The sequence below is a fragment of the Semicossyphus pulcher genome, unplaced genomic scaffold (genome assembly GCF_022749685.1).
Source record: "Semicossyphus pulcher isolate SPU_LCO1_2020_fin unplaced genomic scaffold, fSemPul1.0.p SCAF_20, whole genome shotgun sequence".
Classification (NCBI taxonomy): Eukaryota; Metazoa; Chordata; class Actinopteri; order Labriformes; family Labridae; genus Semicossyphus; species Semicossyphus pulcher.
Genome location: NW_027211694.1, coordinates 20,075,558 through 20,094,311, shown reverse-complemented (window position 1 = coordinate 20,094,311; position 18,754 = coordinate 20,075,558). Strand labels below are relative to the sequence as shown.

The following is an 18,754-nucleotide window of genomic DNA, read 5'->3' as shown; positions in this document are numbered from 1 at the left end:
GAGTGTGTCTATTTCTGTGTGTGTTCGGTGTGAGCGTGAGGAGAGAGAGAGAGAGGGAGGAAGGGACAGAGCGAGGGAGCTGTTTGGACAGTTGTGTTGGGGAGCACTGGAAACAACACACACACACATGCACGCACACATGCAGACTCAGGTCTCGGTAATCACAGTTTTTGCCGTTCTGGTGGTTTTACCTACCAGAGCAGTTCGTGCCCCCTTGAACTGTATTGGCTGACTTTGTTGTACCCTTCTGACAGGGAGAGAGAGTGAGGGAGAGAGAGTGAGGAAAGGGGAGGGAGGAGTGTTGCTTGTGGGAGGAGAAGGAGGAGGGAGTGAACTGGAGGAAGGAGAAGCTTTCTCAGTTTCTGTGAGCTCTGCTCGCTGAAGGCTACAGAATGAGCGCAGTAGCTTTCCTCTCACTCTGAGAGGCAACTGCAAGTTTTTTCTTTTACTTTTTTTTTTTTTTTCACTTTCTTGTGCCAGACATCAGGAGGAGTCTCTACAGGTTTTGTTTCCCTTCCCTCACCGTACTTTTGGATCTCTCTCACACTCCTGTGTTGTTATTTTCGTGCCTGGGAAGTACCATGCCGGTGGTTGGCGTAGCCTCCAAGCTCAGGCAACCCTCGGCGGTGGGCACCAAGCCAGTGCATACCGCTCTCCCCATCCCTAGCGCAGTCAGGGCGGCCACCTCGCAGGGCTACATGGCCCGGCAGCAGGAGCTCAGGGCAGGTGAGGGCGCCCCAGGACTCTCCTGCCAGCTATCAATCAAGTCTGAGTACCAGCGGGAGAGGACGCCTGAAGGGAAGTCCAGAGCGGAGACAGAGGAGAGCAAGATCTGCAAGGTTAGTCTTGTGTCTGGCAAAGTGACACTCCACAGGTGTCAGAGATGAATGAGCCAACAGTGTCTGGCTTGTCAGGCTCGCTCTCTTTCCCTCAGTGTCTGTCATTCTCTCTTTCCCCGTCTTGGTTTGAGCAGGTGTCTGTCTAGCTCTGAAACAGATTTCGGGCATACGGTGATGAGTCATGTTTGCTTGAGGGAATGAAGTTACTATTTTTTGTCATCATCTAAGAGGGGAAACTGGATGAGTAATGCATCGCTGTCAGTGTATTACCTCATCCTGCTGCCCATTCACTCTGCAAATAATTCACTAACAGGAGAGTTTAAGGGCGCAATAGTGTGTTTTACTCAAGACAATTAAGACCTCTACCTGGGCAGTGAACCGTGCCTGCCCCCCTATGGGGAGGGAAACTAATACAAGGGTAATGGGTGCTACCTGAGAAGCCCCTAAGATTAGAGGAACTTTGTCTGAATACGCTCTCTTTCCCCTCGCCTTCCATGCAGGGTAATATTTCAGATGAATTACCTGCCCCGTTGGCTCCCAGGCTATATTCTTAATACCCCCATCAGAGACAAAATGTTGCAGATTTTCTAATAGACGCACGGAGATCAGTCTTAAGTGGTTCACCATACTAAACTCAAGCTGTGCCAAGTCCTTTCCTCTTTGCAGAAACACTTGGCTCAGTTCCTCAGGCTGCAGAGGAGAAGGCGGGGTCGATCCGTCCTGTGGAGGTTTTCAAAACTCCCCGCCAAATACTTTCAGCGGCGCCTCAGCCCGTCCCACATCCAGAGCTGTCAGAGCACAAACTGAAACTTTCCTGTTTGGCCGGTCGATCTCTCCTCTTCCTACCCCTCCTCCTCTGACCCGCACTGCCTCTTTCAACCGTTACAAGACTTCCCAACAGGAACAAGAAAAAATGACCTGACCCTGATTCTTTTTCTGGCTCTCTTGGACTTTTGATGGTGAACAAAGCTGCTAATTTTCCTCGTGACCTAGAGGAAACGCGGGCTGGAGACATCAAAGAGCGGGTCAGCGATCCCCTGCCTCTAAATCCTCCCCGGCGTGTCCGTGACTGGGTCCAAATCGCCTGCAGGGTGACTACAAGAGAGGGGGGGTTGCTTGTTTCATCATTAACCTGCTGCTGAACTGGCAACTTCAGCTTGACTTTACGCTTGTTAACACAACTTGCAAATCTTCTGCTAAGGCCAATAAAACCCCTAAGACTTCGGCATCCATGTTCCATCATGAATGACTTAGTTTATTCAGCACCCTTTTATCCTCAAGCTGTTCTGTCACAGGGATACTGCAAGTGTGCTATGCCCTCCTTCTTGTTGCTGGTTTTTCCTATTGAAGGAGCATCCACTAAATCACCTGAAATGTACAATCAGTGCATCATAGTCCCATTTCTTGGAAAGCTCATAGGAAGCCAGATCTCTCCTGCCTGCCCCGGCCTGTCGGAGTGGGTGAGGAATTGGTGGTATGGAGGGGGTAATTAGTCTGTCTAATTGTGTTGTGTAGTACCCTAAGAGCTTTCCTCTTGAGCTTTTAGAAGGGGGGGAAAAAGGGAGAGAAGGTGGAGTAAACGCTGTCATTACTCCTTCACATTAACCAACGCTCCTTGTTTAGTTTGGAGTCCCTTTTATCAAGCAGGATCAAGCTTTGGACTATGTGTGTGTGTGTGTGTGCAGTGCATGGCAGCATTCTTGTTTGTGCACATGCAACCCCCCGTATACAATAGGGCCGGCGTGTGTTGGCTTGTTTGCCCGAGGTTAAAGATATCCTAACCTGGATGCTGTTTGCGAGGAACTTTGAAGATTTCAGTTACTTGGTGAACGAAGGAAATTCAACCTCTCCTAAATAAAAGAATATTTGACCCTTGACCCACTGTGTTGTTTTATCGCGGAGAATAATAAGGCAGCAGATTTGTGCCATAAGATTGAAACTCCTGGGGCTATAAACAGCCAACAAGGAGTGCAAGACTCTGCATGGTAGCAACCTGACAATCTTCCTGCGCCTGCAATGATCACAACACAAGTGCAAGAAAAACAAAAGGGGTTAAGAGCTAAGCAGGGAGGAAGAAGAGGTTTATTTTTCTTTGGCATGATGTTTACAGAAGATGGCAGGGCTGATTTTGTTAACTGTTTGAGTTGCGTGGTTTCACATTTAATCGATAAGTGTCACTTCAAATTGAATGACTGCTGCACTCAGGATCCATCTGCAAGAGAAAAGTGCACAGAACTGATGCGACTCAACTCTCCAGACAAGGATCATTTTGGACACCGTTCAGAATTAGCTGCGGCTAATCTCAGATGTGTTTATATTGTTTGTATTATTTGATAGATAATCTCCCCGGATCTGCAGCACAATAGACTGCACCTAGTTTCATAGGAGTGTCTACGAGTTGCGTCTGCATTTCTAAGTTCCTGTCTGTTCACAGGTGTTTCCTACCTGACACGTGTGTGTTTTGATAGCAGATGCAGACAGAAATCAAATAAGAGTGAGCAGTTATAATGAAGACCACCTACGAGAGTGAAGCGTGGTTGTCTGGCTTTGAGGATGTTGTGATTTAGCAATCAAAGATGAAGCTTGTCCATTCATGTACTTTGACTAGTTTTTAATAAAACCATTACCATGAATCATTCAACAACTTCACGTCTGCAGCTCTCAGGTGACAACAGCTTGCATCTATAGTTAGATTACTTAAGATGGTATTCCCAGTGTGATATCACCCACCACCCGTCTCGAGGGTCGATTCCACTGTTAAAGGGCCAGTTCGCCGATTTTCAACCTCAGTCCCATCATGCTATTACGGGGAGCTAATGCCATTATGGTAGGAAAAAATGCAATTTGGCTCTGTGCCTTTGGAGGATGGTATCCCCTTCTCCAATGGGCCCTGGAAAACCTCCGCCAGAGGCCAGGGAGCTTAGTAAACTACACTTCCTAAATCTAGGACGCCTGCCTCTGATGTCATGTCTCGTTCAAAGATGTCAGGTTTGAAAGGTGGGCTGCTTTTTAGATGTTCCACCGGTATATAACAATATATATTGTTGATTTTCAGATTCTGTACCGCTCTGAGCCATTGCCTGCAGCAAAAACGGTAGTATTTCACTCCAGAGTCTCTCGCTTTCAGAAGGAGGGGCGCAGTGCATGCTGGGTGTTGTAGGAATGTAGAATGGGCAAAACCACGAGCTGTTTGTACAACTTTCTCCACAACTATGGCACCAATTTCAAATATTATTGCTTCCATCGATTACAGAGAACACCAGCTTTGACTGACAGTGGCTTTTTCCAGAGTGAGCTGCTCCTTTAAGGTAGATGACCATAACATAAATGATTGCATAGCGTCTCAAACATTAGCAGGTGGCAGCCTAAACCTTGAGTATTTTGGTATCTCATCCAAATCCTCCCATCTCAATCCATCTAAGATTTTGACCTGTCAATGACTCCCATTTCCCCTCTTGATTGAGACGAGGCGAGACGTTTGCTCTTCCTGTGGCACTCGCCACTGACAGTTCACATCAGTCACTGCCTCTGGCACTGCGGGATGACGAGCTGGAATGAAGAGCTTATCTGAGTCGACTGAGCTTTAATGAAGTGTCAGCGCCGCCACCACTGATAGGGAATTATCTTTGTGCATCACGAGTTTTGGCAGCTGTCCAAATCCCACGGCCCCCGGGACGTTTTAAGTGAGTAATTTGGAGTCCTTCTTGAGATGGACTTTAAGATTGCATCACACCTTTTTATTAAATCTATAGTACAGCAGAAGATTAAATTATGTTGATTTGATTCAACTTTAGTCATCCTTGAAGAATTGTGTGGGTGTTTATGGGATTCATTTAAAGTTCGGTGTACTCACTACTCGATGCTTCCCCACACTCAGCCCTTGTTCTTTCCTGTGAACTGAGTTAAATATATTTAATAACCTGCCCTCTCCTCTAATCTCCAGGCCTTTTTTGGTCTTGACCCTAAGAATACAGGCAATTACTGAATTGAGCTTCTCAGTAAAATGACGAAGAAAACGTTTGGGAAACTCAAGCGTGAGCATTCAAATAGAGAGTTGCGTTATAAACACAATGCCTCTATGAGTGCATGACTTTCAGGTACATATATGAGTAATTGGGTGCAGGATAAATGTGCAAACAGGGTATTTACAATACCAAGAAACCCATTCTATATTTATCTCTCTGCTGTCGTTCTACCCTGACATGCCCTCTCTTGTGTCAACAGAATGGAGCTAAGCTGTATATGGTGAATGAATCTTTATCTCAGAAATGCAGCTCACTGTATACACCAGCTTTGACTGTGGCAGGCTGCTATTTTTGCCGGCCTCTGATGTCAGTGAAATGTCATCCCGGAATGTCGCTCCTCAAGTATAAGTACACAAACGTTTGCCGGAAGTGCGGACTAGTGCCAGACACACTCACCCACTTAGAGGACAAAACACATCCTGTTGATTCTCCTTCTCTTGATGTGTGTTTGTGTGTGTGTGTGTGCGTGTGTGTACACTGAGGACTGAGGAGAATAATCAGGGTTTGTTGTTGCCTATTTTTGTTGTTGGGAGCATCTCCTGCCCTGGCTCGATAATGCTCGAGGCAACAACATGGGTGGGTTCAAAGTAGGAAAGTGAGGTGGAGTTCCTCAGGGAATAATGTCGGGGTCCAGTGAATTTGAGTGAGTGAGTAGAATGTAAACAAACCTCTGCTTCCACTCTTTCTCTTTCTCTGGGTGGGCCTGACACCGTCTCTTACTCTTGTCTTCTTCCTCTCTTTTTCTGCTTTTGATCGCTTATTTCCACCATTTGTTTATTAGCTCCATTACAGCGACATTTGCAATGGTTATGACCTCACATTTGGAGTTAGCTAAAGGAGGAATATGAACAGGAACCATGTGGAGTATTTGGTTATATCACTTCAAGCCATCTGAGCCACAGTTCAGCACTATTACATTCATGGTTTTGTCCAGCACGTCAGTGGTCAAAGTGTGCTCTCACTCAGCTCTCGCTCTTCGCCCTCGAGCGGCTCTGACACCGCTGAAACAACAGAGAGAACACAGGGAGCGAGAGAGGGGGGCAACTTGTTCCAGCAGAGGGAGGGAGGGGGGGGTGGTTAGGATGGGTTGTGCAGTTGTTTGAATGTGTCCTAGTCATGGGTGGTCTGACTCGCCGTGTGCCGGACTCCATATCTGGAAGAGAAGTTGTCGTCGTGATGGAGGTGTTAAGGCTAACGAGCAGGAAGCTATTTTTTTTTGCACTTCTTCCAGCCGGCGAGGGCAGGGAGTGAACTTTAAAACACCCCGTGATGAGACTGGAGCGGCTGTTAGATTGATTCAAAATTGCTTTCTTGAAAAGGGAACCACAACTTCTTCAACTCCAGTGTAGAATGACAAGAGGATTGGCATGAAAATTGCCTATTTGTTCAAACCGCTCACGCGCATAACTCAGGCCAAGTTTTGTTCTGAAGTTTTTGTCATAATCTTCATGTTCTTGCTGCGGCTCAGCGGTAGTTTGTCCTTGCAACTTTAGTGGCATTTGCAGCATGAAGGTCAACAGTCAGCGGTCTGTTCAGCCAATCAGAAATAATGTGTTAACAGGGGAGTCCACCCCAGCTCTCTTGGCCTGATCCAAGTCGGAAACATGGCAGTGATTTTTGGTGATTTTTGAACCGTAGGATTATCAAATTAAATAAGAAATGTAACACTAAACATCAGATTAGGTTAACATATGTTGAGGCTGAATAACTTCCACTAATGTGATTGACTTGCATTAGTCTGTCCACTTCTGCAGCATTCCCCCACGCCGCTGAGATTCCTTAATGACCCCTGGGGCTGAAATTGGAAAAATATTTGAGACAATATTATGCTTTCCAATGCTCTGTCCCTCCTCCTCCTCCCCGAGCTTTCTGCCTCACACACAGTATTTCATTGCCTTTCGTGCCGCGGGGAGTCTGCTGTCGGCTGCGGTGTTTAAATGTTGGAGTGAGAACACACAGAGCGGCTGGTGTTTACAGTACAGCCACACCGGTTAAAAATACCCTCCCCTGGAAGTACAGTCATAGTGCTCGCTCCAAAACACCAAGAAAAATAAGACTCAGTGCAAAACAAGTTCAAGTACATGAGCAGCAGTGAAACATTTTTGTAGGTCAAAATTCATGGAGAGTTCAGTGATGGCTGAGGCTTCATTCTTGTTTTACCAGAGGTATGAAGAAGCCAACACTTTTGTGTTAATTAAAAGGTTATAAACTGTGACTACATGTTGCCCTCTAATTGGATTTTGAAGGGAGAATTTGAGGGTTTCAAACTTTTTTTTTGACATACTTTGGGGTTAAATGACTATGAGGTAAGAAATCTTTTGGAAGAGCTTCAGCAGATTGCTTCAGCTGGAAGATGGCCTGCAATGGCTGCAATGTAGTCTTTGGAGGAGTGCATCCACTTGTCTTTGCCACTGCAAGGCTCAGATATTTCTGCAATTGATTATGATAGTGAAGTGTTTGACAACTCTATGGACAGAATCCATACTGAAATCGACTTTGTGTAAGAGTAAGATACCTTTTTCGAAGGGTGCGCGTCCCGTATACGGAGGCTACAGTCCTCGATGCGGCGGCCCCGGGCTCGACTGTCATCCCCACTCTCTCTCCCACTGTTTCCAACACTATCCACTATCCTCTCTCTCTCTCTCTCTCTCTCTCTCTCAATAAAGGCATAAAAGGCCAAAAAAAGATTTTTTTTGAAACCAGAAACAGCCATGATATGACTCTTTAAAGCCACCGGACTCCATTGACAAAAAGTCTAATTTTATCTTGCAGAACACGTAAGTTGCTGCTACTCCTTCCTCGGTCAGTTAGTCTGTTTGCTTCATAGTGAGTGATACAAGTACTGTGTTTGATCTGAACTAACCCTTTCAAACTGCAAACTGAAAGCAATCGACCAGCGATTCCCATGTTCTGCCACGTAAAATTACAGATTTTACATGGCCAGTGTTGTAAACTGGATAAGCCTGCATATGCATAATTTCATTGCGCAACTTTTGTAGACTGGGCCGCATGGGAAAAAAACACACACAAAAACCCCTACAAAGTGATTACTCGAGTAATGGGACGAGTAATTGGTTAAAGACAATGTTGAATTTCCCTAATGTTGTCAGACACTTGAAATAACAGTCTGAGCCTGTCCCTGGAGCAATTCCACAAACTTTTGTACCTTTTTAGTCATTTTGAAAGTGTTAAAAAGGCCTTAAAATATCAGAATTATCCTTTAATTTCCAGATTTAAAGCTTTAAGCATGTATTGCTTTGCTCAAGGACCCTGACTCAGGCTGAGTGTTTGCTATGACAGCGTCTTGCACATGGCTTTTTGGGTCTCTTTACACTCTCTCAGCCCAGAGTCTCCATAATTTTAACAAATAACTGAGATGAAAGTGAACAAAGCCCTCCTCTGCCCTGTTATTGTCTCATCATATTCTTTCTCTGATGTTTTTGTTACTCACTTTTTATAGCACTGCAGAAAAGTGCACGTATGTGGAAGATCGTTACCCTGCTCTCATCTCATGCAGAGGCTGGTATATTGCTCTCGCACACGCACACACACTTGCTCCAGGCTTTCTGCTAGTTCAAAGGTAGGCCGGCTAAATGATCCGAGAGAGAGAGACGCTTCACTTGTTTAATGCCATGCCAGAAGAAACACAAGCATAAAGAAGAATCCTTTAGAGACACAAAGCACTCTTTTTTTTTAAGCGGTATATGTTGCATGCATCCATCTGATCATGTTGGTGGTCGTGTAGATGGTGAAGGCTGCAGAAATCGTATCATATCTTAATCTGTACTCACACATTGTGCTTTCACTTGCTTGTTACAAGGTGAATATAGAGCAGTTTAAGCAGGGTGATATTGATTGCCCGGAACTACTTTATCGCTGTACAAACACTCATGCAGTGTAACACAGCCGTTGCTTGTCTTGCAGAAGGTCACTACAAGGTCACAACATTTACCTCGACACACACACGTGATGTTTTGAGTGTGTAGCGATGGCTGAACATCTTTACCTCCGCCTCAGATTTCCCTCATTTGTCTCTCTTCAGCCGTCTGTCAGCGCTCTCTCTGTCTCTGTGTTTTCTTAGCGTGCGCTTCTTTCCTTCCTTTATTCTCCCCTCAATCCCTTCTTTCACATCTTCCAAGAACTAGTTTTTTCCACTTCGTCTCCCGTCACCGTCGTTTCTGCTCTTTCCCATTCCCAGCATTCCTCCCTGAGTCCTTCTCTGGCCTGCTTTTTTCTTGTCTCTCATGACTGGAGCCTTTCTCGTATTGCACTCCTTCCAACTCACTTACTGGTATTTTCCTTTGACCTTTACTCACCTTTCCTTCTCTTTGTTTTCCATCCTTTCCCCCATCATCTTTCCCTCCATCTTTCTTTCTCTGCCTCTTCTCTTCCTCTGTGGTATTTCTAATGGGGAAAGCAGCAGGAGGGAGTTAACACACACCTGGCCTAGTTCTGTCTCTCCGGCTGTCACAGATAACCTTTCCTCTGCTGAACGAATAGGTCACTCTTCCCTTTTTCTCCTTCCTTACCTTCCGCTGTAGTCCTTCAATCACTTTTTTATCTCTATCTCTGCAACGCGTTAAACCGTGACCCAGGCAGCTGCGAGGAAACATCTGTGAAAGTCACAACAACCGGTGTCAAAGCGTCCGACCACGCGCAGGGAGCAAACATCCTAACATGTCCCATAGCACATGCTAACCAGGGTCATTGCTCCGTGGATGTGTCTGAGGCTTGCAGGGGGAATGATCGTTGATGTTATGAGTCAAGCAAGCGGTCTCTGTGGTACTGACTCAGAGCTTACACAGCAACGGCGGTAGATCACTGACAATCAAAATGATTACTGTTACTTGGCACTTCCAAGGCGTATAGATTGTTTGTCCCCATGCTTTAAACAGCTTTAAAGAGTACATGTAGTCCTCATGAAGCCTCTGCCAACTTTGTCTCCACTTGCTCCAATAAAGCTCCTCCATTAAAAAGACTCCGGCTGCAGTCGGTAGTTCTCAGGTGCGAACGGTTTGCAACAGTTTGAACGTGAAACGAGTGCTGCTGAAAATCATCACCCACACGTGGGTTACATTTAGGGTTTACTGTTGGATGTTTTTGATAAACAAAAACACAAACCAACCGTCAGACGCAGATGGCTGGATGAAAAGGCGTTCTGGTGGGATACTGGGTGGCGGTTCTAGCTGTACCCACCCTTGGCACAAGCTTTTACAGGGCGCTTAACAGAGCGAGCACACATGTTTTTTTTGGAGCGGTTAGCCCTCATATTTAGACTCATCATTACCCACAACCAGCATCTGTGTTCTCATTATTTCCCCACTTTTTTTTTCAATGCAGACATGTCGGTTTTTCTTATTTTCTGCATTTTCTTTGTCTTATGTAAGGGCCAATAAAATGCCAAATGAAAATCATTGCTTTTTTCTCATATATTTCTGTGTGTTTACTCGGCGCAGCAGCGCCCTGCGAGGGATTTTCTTGTGTGCATTTTGAGGACATTTTATTGACACTGCTTTACAGTGCCACATGTGCATGCTTGCTTTAGAACCTTTCGGTTGTTTTACGTTGATTTCGAAAAGGTCATCAGGTCCTCTGCCACAGGTGCTAAATTTAGTCAGAGGCAAAAAGTAAAATGCACATCTTTAAAGTTGTAATCGCGAAGAGCTCAGTTTTGTTGTCTTTGGCGGCACCTATGGCGATAAACGGTAATTGCAGGTGCACACTTCCCAGATATCCAGACAGTGTTGCATGTGTGACGTCCACGGTTGGCTCCGGTTGTAACTCTTGATTTTCCTCGCTGACGGTCGCTTCCCTTTTTAGACTTTTTGCCTTCATCTGAGCGTCAAATTTGTATGAAGTAAAATAAACTTTGTACCCCTTCCATTAGTTATAAGAACTATTTCCTGATCTGAATTTAAAGTATGGTTATGTTGGAATGATTTTAAACCAGCAAAAAATCTTGATTTGGAAGTGCAAGACAACTTAAAATTGGCCTTTCTAGTGTTTCCATGGCAGCGTGATGGTGTACACACTTGCAGAAAGACCGTGCAGGTCAAGGCAGACTCACTAAGCCTAATGGAGCCATGAGGTCATAGGCTGGCTCAGTGGTGCGTGACCCCATCCAGCCTCAAGCCTGTCAGAACAGCACCATGGCAGCATTCGATGTATCTGTTGCCTTTTGGTAGCGATAAATTGAGTGTGAAAGTGAAGTGAAAGCTGCGACTGGAGCCATGTGGCCATATATCTGTCTGTGTCTCACAGCAAGAGGAACGCTGCTTGCATTCCTGTCCCGCGTTCTTTCTGTGTGGTTTGCACGTTCATCCCGTGTTGCCTCCCACTGTTTATAGGCATGTTAGGTTAAGTGTATTGGAGAGATTCAATCATCCATAGGTATGATTACACATCACACTTAGTGGCAATCTACTGTATAATGGTTTAAACACAGACACATCGCCGCCCAGAATAGGGACAGGCAGATGGATAAACTGAATGATAGACACTAGAAGCACAGTTTGACTTTATTAAACATGTTATACACTGAGAAGAGTTTGTTGTATTCAACACTTCCAGGTTTGCCGGGTCCAGTTTATGGACCAGACCTTTCCCAGAGCTTTGGAACTGTCCCTTCTTGGACATGTTTTACTTCGCAGGTCTGTAATTCCTCAGGAAAAAGAAAAGTTTTTTAAAGTAACGGGGTCCAAGAGATCTCTGAAAGGATTAACCTGGGGCCGTTAGCGCTCAGGTTTGTCATTAAGGAGCTCTTAAAGACTATACTCCATTGTCAGCAGTATTCTATTGCTGCTTTCGTCATATTGCTGTTCCTCTGGGCTGCAGGTGGACCAAAGTGTAAAGCACCACTCCATTAAAAATAGTGGTTTCCGCCTCAGCCTCACAACCTTATTGCCTCTGTCTTTCCACTGTATTAAGTTTGCCCATAAAGTGCGTTAACTCTAGCCATTAATGAGTGTTAAACATAAACTACTGGCCGTGGACAGTGTCTCCAGAGATGGTCAGCTATAGTCTAATTTCATCCTCCCGTTTCACTTTCTCTCTTTCTTCTCTCACTCCCTTCTCCTCCTCCTCCTCCCTCCATTGGCCTCCCCACATGGCCAACAAAGCTCTGCTGTTTGGGCCGGAGCAACTTTTCTCACAGGATAAGTCTCCTGACACACATTGGAGTTTGGTTTTATTTACTGGCTGCTGCTGTTGTTGCTCCCATGTGAAAGCTCATACTCGCTTTTAACAACCCTGGGTTTTTTTGTTGATGCATCCTCCGAGGCTTTGTTGGAGCTCTGCTCATTTCCTCTGCTCACCCACCGGCCTTGATTGTTGTTGCTTAAACAAGCTATTGGTTTGTTGAATTCCATCTGTAACAAGGACAGTGCTAGTGCTGAAGCCTACTCCCAATGGCAGCCTCTTTATCTGTGATTTTTTTTCCCCAGCTGCCAAACAAGGAACAACTTCTTCTCATTCCTGGTGAAGAATAGTACTCTCTTTAGACTCATATTTTACAGCTTAATCTTTTTAATGGTGTAATGGCCCTCCTCAAGTGGAATTGCACATACAGAGAATCTTTGTCTCCATCAACGGTGGAAGGTCAATGCTTCGATGATGGGTTTAGAGGTTGAGGGTTCGGGTCATACAATTCCCTTAACAGAGATTTGTGGTGGTCCAGAAAGCTTGGCCAAACGAGCAAACATTTTCCCTCATAATCCCTGAATGATGAGGAATGGCTGTCCACCATCTCGGACTAAAGAGACTCATCACTGGAGTCGTAACGAGATGACAAGAGGTGCCTTGTAGCAGCTGCCTGAGTTCGCATGCAAAGGGGCAACTTGCTATTGACGGAAGACAAGAGTCTTTTGTTTTGCTCTACGCTACTTCCCAATGCAGATGCTTCAAAGAAAGCAAAAATATTGCCTGAGGTCTGACATGTTATAAAGACTAGGGTTGGATTTGAATCAAGGAAATTACAGGCCTTGATCGGCACCTTAAACCTCTACTTTACCAAGGATCCCCATGCCTCATGTAAGAGAGATGCTCTTATACATTTCAGAACCAACAATTAATAATAGTAGTGTTCAGAGCCACTGTTTATTCAGGACTGAAAGATAATCTGAAGGCAATGACTATTTCAGGGAGTTCTTGGAAATTACAGGCAGAGGAGAAAATAATCAAGCAAATGGGTAGAGAAGATTATCTGAGTGCAATTAGAGTGAGTCCAGAGGATATGATTCATGTGGAGAGGCTGATGCAAGGTACTTCAAGATGAGTAGCCCGTGACCTAAGCTGCTGTGCGACTCTCTCCAGGAAGCACAAGGGCTGAGCACAAGCAAGGGGAAGGCCACTCAGAGGAGGCACAGTGAGTGGCAGAACTGTGTCGTGTATTATTTAGCATTTATTCAAAGAAGATGTGGATGGTAGGAGTTAACTCACCCCTGGATTGGAAGCAGATGCTGGCACGTCATTCAGGTTTAAATCCTTAATCACTCTCTGCATCTGGCACCCTCCTCTTGGCCTTGGGAAGAGAACAGCTGAAGGTAGGCTACCTAGAGAGGGGTGGGCTTGAGGATGTGGGGGAAGGAAACTGGGAGGGTGGGAAGGAAAAGTGTGAGCCTGAAGGGAGAGGAGAAATAGTGGTAGTTATGTCAGGGACACTGCCTCGTACCATGATTTAAGGAGCTAAATATTACTCTGTAGGTTACAGTTGGAATTAAGCCATTTGAATAAGGTTGTGAAAGGGCATGAGAGTAGGAGAAGAAATTGGATAGAGGGTGGAGGTCTAAAAGCTTATGCCAGGCTTATCTTATGGGATTGGGAGGTGGTTGCAGTTTGAGCCAGGTGCGTCATATAAAAAATACCCAACAGAGATACCCTTTGACCACGAAATCCAAGCATAAAAGAGAAGTCCACATCTAAGGTGTAAACGGGGAGGATTCAAATTCAACTTCTCAATTTGGAATGATCCTCGGGGACCACTTGCATGGAGCACATTCGGTTTTGTCCAACACCTTACCGCTCATTTCATCCATCTACGTATGCATGTAGAGTGAAGCTGCAAGAGGAATTTGAGGAGGCTTATGGAAGCATGGAGACGAGCTAGCATTGCCCTTTCCTCCCTTGCTGTCGTCAGATCTCAGCTGGCTGATATTAATTTCCGTGAGCTTGACAGGGGCCATTAGTCTTGGGGAGGCGGGCTTGAGTTACAGTGTTCAGGGGGTAAGGATCCTCTGGCGCAGGCAGCAGTATACCGTGTGTGTTATACAATAGCCCAGACCACAGAGAGAAGGAGTGGGATACTGGGAGAAGCTGTTGGACAGACAGTATGAGAAGAGAGGGGAAGATGAAATGTCTTTCTTGGGCAGTCCAATTTGTGAACTCCCAGATACTGGAAGATACTGACCGTACATTCAATTGTCTTTAAAGTAGAAGAGCTGATCAATGCCTAAAAATGTAAATGATTCTCATGTGCTGTTAGCTTGGTATGTTATTGTGTTTAATATACACAGACTTGATGCCTGCTGCAGAGGGCAGCATCAGTCTTAAGCATGATCAGAAAAAACACCGTGTATTCGATGGAAACTTACCCACATACCTCTTGGAGCAATTTGTAAGAAGCACCAGAAGGAAAACTTTAATTATGTAGCAGCCGATCTGAGGCAAACTGACTGCACGTAGTAAGACCATAGGGTCCGTTCTGTGTGCTGACTCTGCTGTTCACCAGGATGTTTGGGTTCTCCTCATGATCGTTGTGCTGCTCCCCAGATGTGTTGAATGAGCAGGAGGAGGAAAGACTGGCCTCGGGGGGCCTTCTGGCTGTCTGCTGGTCAATCTTTTACAACGTTTCACCGCTTCACACATGAGAAAGTGAGAGGGAGATTGGGCCTTTGGGTTGAAAGGTAATGTCCTCTCCCACATCCAACAAATCTCCACTTGATGACTGATATCTAGTACAGTCCGGCAGCAGCTAACCTCTCACCCACCAGCAGTTCCTCTCTCCCTCTATAATTGAAGGTTGCTGGAACAGAGAGTACATTAGGTGTGCGAGACAGGCTTGACATAGAGATGCAGAGCTGTAGCAGAGGCTTGACCAGACCCAAGCTGAGTTCTTAAGAAGGAATGGAAAATCTTAGGTGTGTCATAAAGCTACATCCCAATTCCTTTTTGGATTTATCTACTGTTATACCTTTAAGAAACATTGCTCTGTTGAACGACTATTCAGCCATCTCTCCAATTTCTCTAGAGTGTGTTCAGCAGCAGAGCAATACCTCAAATACCTGATGATAGCTCAGGAATCATGATAAACGCTACAGGATATAATGAATCATCATACAAGATACAAGGTTATTTGTGTGTCTCCTTCCATGGTGGAGTTGTTTCAGTGTAGAAGTCTTGTTTGGGCAAAACCTTAAAGCCACTCTCCAGTGAAAATCCAGTGTTTAACCGTGTAAACATCTCCATGTGCTGTAAGACATATCAGGGACAACATCAGCAGTCATCTCTGCTTTTAAACTGCAGTGTACCAAGGACAGGCTGAACAACACGCTTTCAGATTGGCAGGTTTGAGACGTCACAAACCTAAGGAGCCAATCCTGTCAATGGACGGGGTGACGCTATGCATATCATCATGTCCAACCTATGGCAACCATTTCGGCGATGCACGAGCCAGCTGTAACCGTCATCGTAATTTTTGCTAACTCACTATGCTAATACTGCTAATAACTGCATTTCAGGCTAGCTACATTTAAACAAGTTGCCACTAAAGGACGGCAGAGACGTGTTTTCTTTTCGCAACAAGGGGGCGTTTGGAAATTTGCATAGTGGGCGGGGCCTATGCAGATTCATGAATGTTTAATGAGGGAGAAGGAGGAGATGCCTTGGGAGGATTTTTACAAGTGTAATTTGCAGAAAAAGAACATATCAGACATAATGTATTGTTTCAAGCATTTTTTATGTATTAAAACATGACTGGAGCTGCTCTTTAAAGCAGGACACTAATGGTTGCAGAATTCAGATGAGGTCTCAATATGCATGATGCTAGCACTCTGTTTTTAATGTGTACTTTGTGGTTGCTGCAGGTTTTCCTGCTTGTAAAATGTCTTGGAAGGAACTTGAACAGCAGCTTTTACCTTTTATACACTCCATGCTACCAATTAGCATACTGTACATACTGTATGTTTGGGTGTTTGCATGTGTATGAAATACAAATATGTAGCAGCCGTTTCTGCATAGATGTGCCTGCACTGTGAGTAGATAGCGAGTGTGTGAAAAAGAAGGGACAGGAATGTGTGTTTGCCTTCATGTGTGAATATGTGTTAGACTTGTTTTCCCAGGTTTCCACTCCAGAGTAGCGCTTGCCGTTAAAAGCTCCGGCTGTAACACTTTAATAGCACAGTTGTTTACTCTTTATACCAACCCACTTCACCCTCATTTTGGGAGGGTTCCTTTGCCTTTGGCATAGCAGCATGTAGACATTTTTACAGCTTAGTATGCTCAACACCATCTTGCTAACAGATTTTATGGCCCAATGGATCTGGTGTGTGTGTGTTTTTATAATAACTGCAGGTTATGCAATCAAACTTTGGAAAGCAAGAGAAGCCAAATGCTTGATCATAGCGCTTAGCTTCTTCTATAAACTCAACAGGTTGCTGAAAATGTGCCTACGATATATGTGCAACTATTCAGTTATGGTTACATTTATTTCAGTGCTAGCTCCAGATACTGCAAACCTGATGAGCTATCACTGTGAATGTATCAGAAATCTAAAGCTCAGCAAGCCAAGTCATATTATAAAATAAGCTCTGACTGGTTAAGTGAAAACCCTAATGTGAAAGTGGCCATGATATAATGACCAGCTTGCTCTATTTGATCCCACATATATACACCAGCTGCTGCAAACGAGCCCACAAAATCTTTACTGGAACCACATAATCCTTCAAAAGGCTAGGTGCAAACACTCAAAGGATTTGGAGATTAACCCATTAAACATCTTTTTACAGATGTTCCTGTGTCACCTTGCAGCGCTTTGGGAGCCTGCTGTATTGTTGGCATGGTTGGCCACAGTGGGACCCCAAACACTAGCAGTAACTTATACTATCTACAGAGCAACACAGGGAGGTATAACTGTATGTATTGTAATAATATTGCAGCTTCAAAACCACAAAAGCTCCACCAACACTGCAGCTATTTAGCTCAAACCTTCAAGGGGAAAGTGCCGTTACAATATGATGATTAAAGGCGCTGTGTGCTTGCCAGGAAGTTGACATTTTCAATGTTTGGCTGCAGCAGCAGTCCTCGCATTGCACGCACTCTTCGAGCTTTTACTCTCATGAACCGTTCCAAATGGAACAGTGGGAACACTGAAAACAATGAGTCAAGGAAAAGCTGATCAGTTTGTGTGTGTGTTTCAGCACGGTGTTTACAACGGCAGGGTTCCTGAAGTCAAACCGTGGCGCTGCTCTCGTCCTTTTTTGTTTGGATGATCAAAGAAGCATCATAAAAACCTTCCTCAGGTTGGAGGGAAGTATATTTTGTTTCCCCGACAGTGTAGTTTGACAAATATATCCGATTTGCATTAAAAGCAGGTAAATGAAGTGTTGCGTGCCTGCAGAGTGAAAGTGTTTTCACTCTCAGCGTGATGAAGAGAGATGTCGGTAAAAGCAAAGAAGGACACTAAAGTCTAAATTAGTCATTCTGTCTGCTGACTGTGGGTGTATCAGAGGATGGGGTATAAGGCGCTGTACCATTAGATGGGATTAAGGGTACATTTTCCACTGCTGTACGCAAATGTGCCAAGCCCAGAACCCAGCTGAGACAGCAGCTCGCGTACTTAGTGGCTGCACTCTGTCTGTCCTCAGCATAAGACACTTCAGCTAATGTTTTGGGCTGGAATATTAGCCGCACTCAGTAAAAGTATGTTTGCCTTGGAGGTGGCGGCAGGGCTGGTGAGCACTGCCATCCATGTCAAGTGGTACACCGTATAATAAGGTCCCGGGCGAAGTTAGGCGCCTAATGTGAGGAATTACATCTGCGGTTGTTTAAACACGAGCCTGAAGTGGTCGGCCCCACGGCGGTATCGCCTCCAGAGGTCAGGAGGGGTGTAATTAGGGAAAATCTGTTTAAATATTTTAACATATTTATTGATGCTATGTGACATGTGGAATTATGCCCCTCTTCCGTGAGGACTACACAGGCTTCCCAGTGAGTTCTCTACAGCAGTGAGCCTCCATCTGTCCTCACTGGAAAAATTGAATGAACTCAGCGAAGCCGACCGTCCGCACGTTTTTCTGTATCAATACTCTTCGCATGCTTCGTAACGTCACGCTCAACCGGAGGGAGTTAGGGCTTGATGTATCTTCCATGTTTGTCCCCTGGCATCTGGCAACACCTTCTTTTTTAGCTTTCAACTTTTTCACTGTGAAGGAGCAGATTTCTTTCTTTCTCTTCCCCTTTTTTTTTTCAATTTGCCCTAAACTCCACCTTATGTTTCCACCGCACAGCCATCATCACACACGCACACTTTCCACAGCTAGTCTCTTTATTCAATCGCTGAAGCTTTGAGAAGAAGGCAGTCCAGAGGTCACAGAGGCAGTGTGGTTTCAATCTGGGATGGAGAATCTGAATAAAAAAGCTTTTAAGTCTGCGTAAGTGCCCTTGAGCAAGGCATCAGACCTCCAAGTCCTCTGCTGGAGCTGCTCAGCAGCCAACAGATGAAGACTTCCAGACACGAAGTGTGGAACATTATGAGTATGAAGTAAGGCACTGCTGCAAATGCATGCATGCTAAGTCAACCTTCTCTAGATAAATAAAACCTTTAAAAACCTGATTTAGGTCCAATCTTCCGCACGACCCACTGCAAACTCGAGGCCCGAGAGGCTTTTTTTTACGGTG

At 45.1% G+C, this 18,754-nt stretch overlaps 1 protein-coding gene across 1 annotated transcript in view; it reads left to right on the top strand.

The window, feature by feature from the left end:
* The first annotated feature begins 574 nt into the window (after positions 1 to 574).
* Positions 575 to 18,754, top strand: part of nav3 (neuron navigator 3) — a 237,103-nt gene continuing 218,923 nt past the window's right edge. Inside the window, exon 1 of the mRNA XM_069671283.1 lies at positions 575 to 839. Within this exon, the coding sequence (XP_069527384.1) occupies positions 582 to 839 (258 nt within the window). The 5' untranslated portion in view covers positions 575 to 581. The remainder of the gene's footprint in view (positions 840 to 18,754) is intronic.